Below are 9,039 nucleotides of genomic sequence, written 5' to 3' on the forward strand. Positions count from 1 at the left end.
AATGCCTCGCCCTGCCGAGAGACGTGGGACCTCGAAGCGCCAAGATACTGAAACAGCATTGTGCAACCTCCTACCGGACAAATTGAAGCAATATCAGAGCTCCCTCGGGCCGATTGCCGACCGGGCGAAGCTAGAACGGCTCTCTGACACTCTCTGAATGTGACACAGCAAATACGCGAATTCCAACTACATCTGGATGCGCCTGCATCGTTTGCACCGCGTCTCGACCAATTGTTCCCGCAGGCATTACTTTTGTTTTAATTAAACTCTGCGGGCTACTTCGAAGACACCTTCTTTAGAGCTATTGTCAATTATACTATCACTCGAATGTGTTGAACACGGCGCGGTGGTGTCGTATTCCAGCATTCTTCGAGAGGATCCATTTTCAGATAACCGTACGAAATCTGGGGTTGAATTTGACCAGAAATTTATTACAAACGAAACCTGGAGGCCCATCGTGTTCCCACGAGTCCTTCACTTCACCGGACCAATCGATGTAAATTGATTGACTCCAAAATTGGTAATTAGCCTGCTTTACCTGATGTCTCTCTCAGCTTTCTCGATGCCTTGTCTGACTCAGTTTTGGGCGATTTAAGCAGCGACTGAAATTAGTATGTTGCACAATCCGAATTAAATCCAAGATGCACCCCGCGGATGCTCGGAGCTCTGCAGGGTGGCCGTCTAGGGGTGAAGAGGAGAAGCGAGGAGTCGAGGTTATCCTAGGCATCACGGCCCATTTACCACCGGCGAGCCATATTTCTAATTACTTTCCGACGGTGATTCGTTCGTCCCTAACCAAAAACTTACAAAAAGAAACGGACCGCTCTCGGTGCTTGGGATAATAATAAAAATCTTCAGAATGAGAAAAGAAAAGAAAAGAACAAAAACATATATATTCGAAAGAATGAAAACTTGCAGCCCTATGCGCTGTGTGAGTAGGTATATACATATACGAACGCGACGGAGAGAGAAAGCGGCGAAGCAAAGTGAAGGAAGCGGAGGAGGAGCGAATGGCGACAAAATTTTACAGTTCCATGTATATAGAGCATACCTTGTAGGTGACTGCGGGGTTGGCGGTGGCGATGATGGCGGAGACGAGGATCGGGGATCTCAGGGGGGTGGAGGAGCGACTGCTGGTCGGACGAGAATTATGAAGCGGACCAAAATTATCGCGGGAATTAAAGAAAACCAAAAATTATAAAGTTATTCAATTGTTAACTTTGCCTCCACCCCTCCACCGCCCCCTTCCGCTCCATCTTCTCCCGCCTTCTCTTCGTCGCTCACTGGTTACTTAATTCAACTTTTTCCGCATCACCGCTCTACATCGCAACGTACCTTCATCTGTAGTAGAACGTTTCAGAATACGGCTAACCGTCTGAGGTATACTGAAACACCCCTGGACCGCTCTGCAAGAAACTCTCTTCTCCGTAATTTATCTTGTCTCCTATCATATCACAAGTAGTTGCATTTATACTCGCTCTATAATCGATATGCATTAAATTCTTGTACCTTATGTGAGACTTTCATAGATATCATTTGATGTCACCGCGGTGAAATTTTGAACGTGATATTAGCATCGAAGAAAATATTGAATCGATTCTACTTCCAAGTGTTCCCGAAACGAGGACCAAATTTAACGTGACATTACCGCCGGTTAACGAATGCGAAATTCTTTCGAGAAAAAAGCGCCAAGTTGTATAAAAAAAGAACTGAAATATCAAACTTGCATCAGTGCAACCGTGCAGTGGACAGGACCTGAATATTCTGAGGTCCCTGTTCCAAGTATTAAAAAAATTTAGAAAAAAGGAAAACGATGTGCCCATACAACAGTTATATCATATAATTGAAGAATGACTGACATTTTTATGTGCGCAAGAAAAAACGAGTAAAAAGTATGAAAATCTTACATGGTCTTCCATGTAATGACCTCTGAACACACGACGCATCAAACGTGGCTCAGGCATACTTTAGCATCCGTCAAAAGACTGAGGAAGAGATTTGAAGACGCGGTACGAACGTAGCCTGAAATCGCGCGGACAAAAATCTGGGGAAATATTCAGAGAGATTTGATATTTTGGTGGATATGGAAAATGATTTCCGTGGGAATGAGAACGGTGGGCACTCTGGCGTGCAGAGAGAGAAAGGGAGGGAGAGAGAGAGGCGAGTGGTCGGTTTGAGGCACGTCGGCGAGGGTGGAGAATAAGGGGGGAGACGACGACGACGACGACGACGACGACGCCGCCGGAGACTCGAGATAAACGATTTTCTCGCACGGCAATAAATCCCCACGAAAATACCGGAGTCCACCCGCGGGACTCGAGAGGTAACCTAAAAATTCATTAGATTATAAATCCATTAATGCTTAACTGTTCGCCGCCTCGCGAACCCCCCACACACACCCCAGCGATTTCCCACTTCGTTCAAATCCCTAATCCCTGTCCCTTGCATGCAACTATACGTGTGTACATACACCTATAGACAGAGAAATACACATTTGCACACGTAGGTATTATGCATATAAGGTATACGACGAATGTGCGTCGTAGAGGGAAAGAATAACTCCACAGCTCCACGGTGGTGGACATTGATCATTAGCAACGCCGCTTTCAAAAAACAATTCTTTTCAATGACGGTTTCTTACGTTTAGTTTCAGAACCCCGCACAAGATTCGTCGGGAAATGTTTCGTTTCACTGAAATCGTTTCGTCCCGCTCGACTTGGTTCATATTATATCTGTACAAATCGAGCCCGTCGTTACGCTTCGCACATAATACATACAAATCTTTTGGACGAAACGTCATTATGGGTAGTACGATGTGTCACTATTGCCTATATGTATGTACATATGAATTGTCAAACAAACGCATGTAGTAGCTATTTACACCTGTAGATATTCCACACGTAATTTCAACCGCTTGAGACATTAAATATTTGCTGTCGTTTCGAAGAGAAGTTTCAGGCGCAAAGATTTTCTCTGATTGCTAATCAACTCGTTAATCTTTCATTTCGAGAAATCGCTAAAAGACGCGCCTCTGCCATTTTCATCCATGCCTCTGTAATTTCAGACATTAGTTAACGAGATTCTTCGACTTAAAATTTAATACCTCACTTAGCGCTTCGCAAGCCTGAGTTCATTTGGAACCATCTCCTAGACATTTCCCTCAAGTCTTACTATAAATTTTCACACTTTATTTTGCATTCGTTATACTTATGAAAATTATCATACTTATGACTCAAAAGTCTCCTTTGGCTTAGAATATACCTATATATATATATATATATATATATATATATATATATATATATGTATTTGTCAGGGAATATTATTCTTAATTTCTACGAACTGCCCTGCGCGACACAACCGTGTTAAAAGTCCTTAATTATAATACCTGAGCTGTCAAGGTTGTTGCTTTTATTTTATTGTGAAATGTTCTACAGACTATAGAATTTATTTTAAGTAGTAACGGATTTGAACCAACGATTCTCGCCGTCAATCGTCTTTCTTTACCCTCGATTTCTCTTTTTCCAAGCTTCTTATCTACACAAACTCCTAAACTTAATTTTTTCAAATCTTAATTGGAAGATGCCACGGCCTAACAGAAAATTTTGGAACTTTGACTACATAATTGTTGAAAATTTATTATTTCCCCACAATAGAAACACGCTTGTATGATTGCTTGTAAGCTTGTTTGTCAACGTCTGTTGTCTGAATCCCCACGGCCCACCATCGTTAAATATGTACGTACATGCATTTGGATTACTAGTTTCTTTGATTCGCCTTACAAAGCCCTGAGTGGCGTACCATGACGTGAATTCTGGGCTACGTATGCCAACGAAAACTCCGTACCGTAAATGCGCCCAACCTGCAAAAGCGATGGAAGTATATGCATATGAAGCGCAGTATAGAACGCCGGCGTACGAGTCGAGTATACGAACTTGTTCAGCCTTTGTCTAATTTATAATTTATAACAGCGCTACAATTGCGATAAATTTCAGTCCCCGGATGTCTCTTGGCCCCTATTAAGCACAATATATACGTAAACGCGCATGCTAGACTTAATACGAATTGTTTCCGAACGGAAAACTACGCTTATAGCACTGTCCTCGACTGATTGTGGCAGGAAGATCGAGATTAATCTTTCCGTTATACTGAAATAATATTAGGTATACATATGAATATTTATAATCCCGAAATTGTGACGGATCGAAGGAAAACACGCTTTCTGCGGTCCGTCACCCTCCGGGGCTGTTTCTCCCCCCACGCGAATAAAAAGTACGAGTATATTGCGTCCGCCCTTCATGCACGCTTTCATTTTTATCAATTATTAAGAACTCGGATAGCCAGTGAGTGCTGCATACCCGGTGTACAATGTTACGAGTATTAATAACTCCAAACACGAGTGCACCGTAATGTTGAAAAATAGTATCAGGAATATGCTGTCACGTATACAGAGTATCCTCTCAAAATTTTTTTACGTCTCACGTAAGGACTCACTCACCCATACAAATATTTATAGTCAGCCTTGAATCCGCTTCTCATTTCTCCACTATTATTGCAAGTTCACTCAAAGATTAATTAATCTCGGTGCATAGTGTTACAAAAATTTTGAATCAATTCTACATTGAGTATTTGTCAATGCTGACTCCTCGTAATACTCTTTTCGATTTGAAATCGAAATACAGTATTCGGGTAGCGAATGCACTGCATAGTGCTGATGGAAGAGGGTACTGCGAGAACTGACGAGAACAGACTAAGCGGGAATAATCAAACATTAGAATTCCACACGGCGTCGCAGTATGGCGGCGAGATAATCAGAACTGGTCCAGAATTTTAAATAAAACACACGTAATTGAGGCCCGAGGACAACGTATGCGCGCTGTGTTTTAAAATAATTATTATTTTCAGCTTACGCCCTCGTATCACGACGACTCTCCGCAGAGGGTAGACGTGTGGGGAAGGGGCGAAGAATATATGCTTCCAATTGTCCCTTCCTGCTATAATCAGCGTTTCTATCTCGAAATTAATTAATTCATAATTTATGCACTTTATGACTCGAAGAAATTCAACAGCATTCAGAATTGCTGTTTTAACAATTGATAAGCAGAAAATGCGTAACCCGCAACTAAACACCTGTAGATCATCGTTTGTATCTTACAGGAGCCACAGTCTCGATGAAAGGTTATTTCACTGCTCGGGTGTGACCGAAGTGAGACGTGTTCGTTGGCATCCAGCTTCCACCAAAGACTGTCACCTCCTCGTGCTGACATCGCAGAACGCTTTCAAGTAAGTCGTTGGTTTAAACACATACGCTCGTCTAAAGTATCATGCAATACCACAAAGACGTTACTTGATTTTCCAGCTTGTACGAATGTGAGCCAAATGGTAAACAATCCCTGATCAAGACCTGGACTGTTGGTCCAGCATTTAGCTCGCCCTCAAAAATCCCTGGTGCTGCTTCTTTGGGTGAAACTGCAGTGGACTTTGATTTCGCAACTCCGACTCTTAGACCGGGAATTGATGCGAAAGACATTCAAGTACGATTTCCCATTTTTAAGTCTACAAAAAATTTTGCATCCGTACCAAAACCAATTCTGTGCTTGTTCGCTATAACATACCTTCACGTTTGTAATGCATGATTATTACAGAGCAAAGATGCGGATTGGAATGATATAGAATGGCCGGTTTTGGTACTGAAGGGCAACGGAGATGTCTATGCTGTACACGGCAACACTTTAACCGGGAAGTACGTTCCGAGTATTATTCTTTATACGATAGGTATACCAAGCGCTCGCTGCATGATTGCCCGACATTCCTAGATGATCGATTAACAATATCTCCGTGCATTTTCAGAGGCGAAAAACCACTGGTCACAGGTCCGTTGTCCATATACCCTAGGACAGATGACAACTATGGCGTAGACTCTTGCTCAATAATGTGCCTGCAGACAACGCCTCCACTCGTTGTTGTGGCTACTAGTACCGGAAAGGTCTACCACAGTATCTTACTTCGGGAAAAATTTGAAGACGATGAAAAAACGGTACGAAAAATCTTCGCCCATAGTCTCTAGATTCGATCAATCAAAAGAATCACCTTACAGTTAACCATTGATCGACCTTGGGAAGAATATCACTCATGTTCTTTTTTTTAGTCAATACAGTCATGGTCACAGTACGGATCGACCTTTAGTCTTCACACGCCGGAAGACGCTCTCTACGTATACGAATGTGTGGAAATGGAGCTGGGACTTGGCTTCTGGGATATTGAAAAGAAGTACTCATGCCCTGTACACTTGCACGTTGATCGTGGCAACAGCTCGAGGTATGATAGAGTTCATTGAATATGTCGAATACAGACTGATCCTATGGAGTAGGGTAGAGTCTGTACTTGCCAACTAGTTCCAACACTACGACCATATTTGTAGTGGTTTTCAAAAAAAGTCTTCTTTGAAGATGAGTTGGAAATTTTTTAGAAAGCAACTTGTATAACGCACACTTTACATCATCACGTGGTAGGGTGAAAAATTATTTACTCTTGATTACCATCATTACTTGTTCTGCAGGTACTTCTGTTCTCACAACGCAGGCATTCACGTCGTAAATTTGCCAATGGTATCGCAATTGGCGGACTTCATTCAGGCTACAGATGGTAAAATGATTTACATAATTCACTATGTCACATATAACCGTTTCTTAAAATCGGAGTATATTTCACTGATAGTCGCAACATTAGCACAGTGATAAAATAGACAATGGTTTAGAGCTTTGATTCTTTCATATAATATGTAATCGTGTAAATAATCAGAGTTGATTCATATGAACCTGTTTTCTCATTCACGCAGATGATGCAAACTTTTTCCTTCCGTCATTATCAATACAGTCTAACTCCCAGTATCTGATATGCACCAAGACGAAAAGCAGTTTAAAACCTGCCCCCATTTTGGGCTTCGGACTACTCCAAGAACCATGTATCATGATTGCGCTTCTTCACACCGGAACAGTAATCAGTCTATCTGTGGTGGATCTTTATTACTTGCCAAATCCTAGGCCCATTGAACCACTCACAAGTCCCAGTAAAAAGGTAAGACAGGAAAAACTCGCTGTCAGTAATAAAAAATTTACAAAGCTCACTTAAATCACTTACGTACTTCAGATGACGAAGGAAGCATTCGACACGTATATCAAAAGCCTTCTCAGGCATGATGTCTCGCAACCTATCTTAAAGTTGGGATCAACCACGGAATCGATGCCTCAGGAAGTGTTGGAGGTGAATCATTTGAACATTTTATATACAGATACAGTTTTGTTGTTGCATTAACATATGATAAGCATACTGTCGCATTATTTTCTTCGGTCACGTTCTATTGAATATTACGGTTTTTCTCTCTTCAGCTGTTATTGCGATCCACCCAAGTATTTCGCAGTGACCATTTTGCTCGTCACGACAAAGTGCGGACAGAAATTGCTAAGCGAGTCCGTACATTACGGGCTCTGAAGACTCATCAGCTCAAAGAATTGGAATTATTGGCAGAAGAGAAAAAAAAGCTACAGGAAGTCGCTGAACGTCTTGCTGAACGCTACGAAGACATGAAAGATCAGCAGGAAGATCTCGCGCGAAGGTACGGAAAGGCCTTGATATTCTATTACTAGTTATTTGTTCGATAATTGCATTGGAGTCCGATGATTACTGCATGATGTCCATTCAAATAACTTATGGCAGTAGATTAGCAATCAGATAACTATATATGCGATTGCGAATGAACGGTAACTTCAGTACGTTAATGCATGCTTTACATAAACTTTGAACAAACTTTTCGTTTCGTAACAGGGCCGAAGAAGTTTTGTGGTTGGCGAATCAACGACAACCGTCGATGTCGGCGGCCGAAAAAGAAGAAGCAAACGAATTTAAAATAATTAGCAGCAGAACAAAAGAGCTAGGCCAGCAACTACAGAAGCTTAAAAACAAAGAGAAGTATCAATCGGAGCAGTTGGCGAGCTGCCATAAACCCGACGCAAACAAAGATATAATTATTAGCAAAGCCCGGGAAGATACAATCAAGACTAACCTGAAGGAAATGTAAGCATCTATATTCATCAATGTTATCTCCAAACTATGAAAACTGAAAATTCGTAATTCCCAGGCAATGAAATCTTTTTTATAACCCGACTCATTTTATCATATTACAGATCAGCAAAAATTTCAAATTTGATGTCGACGGTGAAATTATTAGAGGAAGAAGTGTTATCCTAATTAAAATATATTTTTTATACGATTCATTGTGATTCCAAAGCCAACACAAATTGTACCTACAATTGAATGTAATGATTTCTTGTGTTTGAAATAAAAGCCATTTATCAATTCGAACAAAACAAACTTCTTGTTGTTTATTTCGAACATTGACTACAACATGACCTCTCTAACAATCGATTGCTTTTGCAAAGAAACATCACTGTTGTGCATCGATGAATTGATTTCTGAATTTTTTGAATCTTAAAAATTTTACCGAAATTCAAAAGGGGTTAGCCTTAGTTTTTTCTCGATTTTCGGAGCCGAAAATTTTGCGGCTCCGAATCGATTAGTATGACCCTTTCTAGAGTAATTCGACCACCAGGAACTCAAAAAACACATGAGAAAGAGCGTAGGACCAACAGCAGAGAAATGACGACGAAAATCTGCAGTTTTTCGGCTGTAACTTTTCAGGCGCTGCTCGCAGCGTATTGGGACTGCGCTCAATCGATTTCTCTCACGAAATTACGTCGAAATAGTGCCCTGAGAAATTAATTGCAGCCTTTTTCGGAATCGTCGGAATTTTCGACAAAAATCCGAAGGGGTTAGCCTTACTTTTTTCTCGACTTTCGGAGCCGAAAATTTTGCGTCTCCGAATCGATTAGTATGACCCTTTCTAAGGTAATTCGACAACCAGGAACTCAGACAACACATGAAAAAGGACCTAGGACCAACAGCAGAGAAATGACGACGAAAATCTGCAGTTTTTCGGCTGTAACTTTTCAGGCGTTGCTCGCAGCGTGTTGGGACTGCGCT

The 9,039-nt window shown here is 41.4% G+C and overlaps 1 protein-coding gene across 1 annotated transcript in view; it reads left to right on the forward strand.

Annotated features, from left to right (window-relative positions):
- Nucleotides 1–8,322, forward strand: part of LOC124406907 (nuclear pore complex protein Nup88) — a 101,378-nt gene extending 93,056 nt beyond the window's left edge. The window contains exons 3-13 of the mRNA XM_046882584.1: nucleotides 5,158–5,283; nucleotides 5,360–5,534; nucleotides 5,646–5,743; nucleotides 5,851–6,037; nucleotides 6,158–6,318; nucleotides 6,560–6,645; nucleotides 6,839–7,077; nucleotides 7,150–7,263; nucleotides 7,389–7,615; nucleotides 7,825–8,073; nucleotides 8,184–8,322. Of these exons, the coding sequence (XP_046738540.1) occupies nucleotides 5,158–5,283; nucleotides 5,360–5,534; nucleotides 5,646–5,743; nucleotides 5,851–6,037; nucleotides 6,158–6,318; nucleotides 6,560–6,645; nucleotides 6,839–7,077; nucleotides 7,150–7,263; nucleotides 7,389–7,615; nucleotides 7,825–8,073; nucleotides 8,184–8,247 (1,726 nt within the window). The 3' untranslated portion in view covers nucleotides 8,248–8,322. The remainder of the gene's footprint in view (nucleotides 1–5,157; nucleotides 5,284–5,359; nucleotides 5,535–5,645; nucleotides 5,744–5,850; nucleotides 6,038–6,157; nucleotides 6,319–6,559; nucleotides 6,646–6,838; nucleotides 7,078–7,149; nucleotides 7,264–7,388; nucleotides 7,616–7,824; nucleotides 8,074–8,183) is intronic.
- The last annotated feature ends 717 nt before the right edge of the window (nucleotides 8,323–9,039 follow it).

Source organism: Diprion similis, chromosome 6 (assembly GCF_021155765.1).
Source record: "Diprion similis isolate iyDipSimi1 chromosome 6, iyDipSimi1.1, whole genome shotgun sequence".
Taxonomy (NCBI): Eukaryota; Metazoa; Arthropoda; class Insecta; order Hymenoptera; family Diprionidae; genus Diprion; species Diprion similis.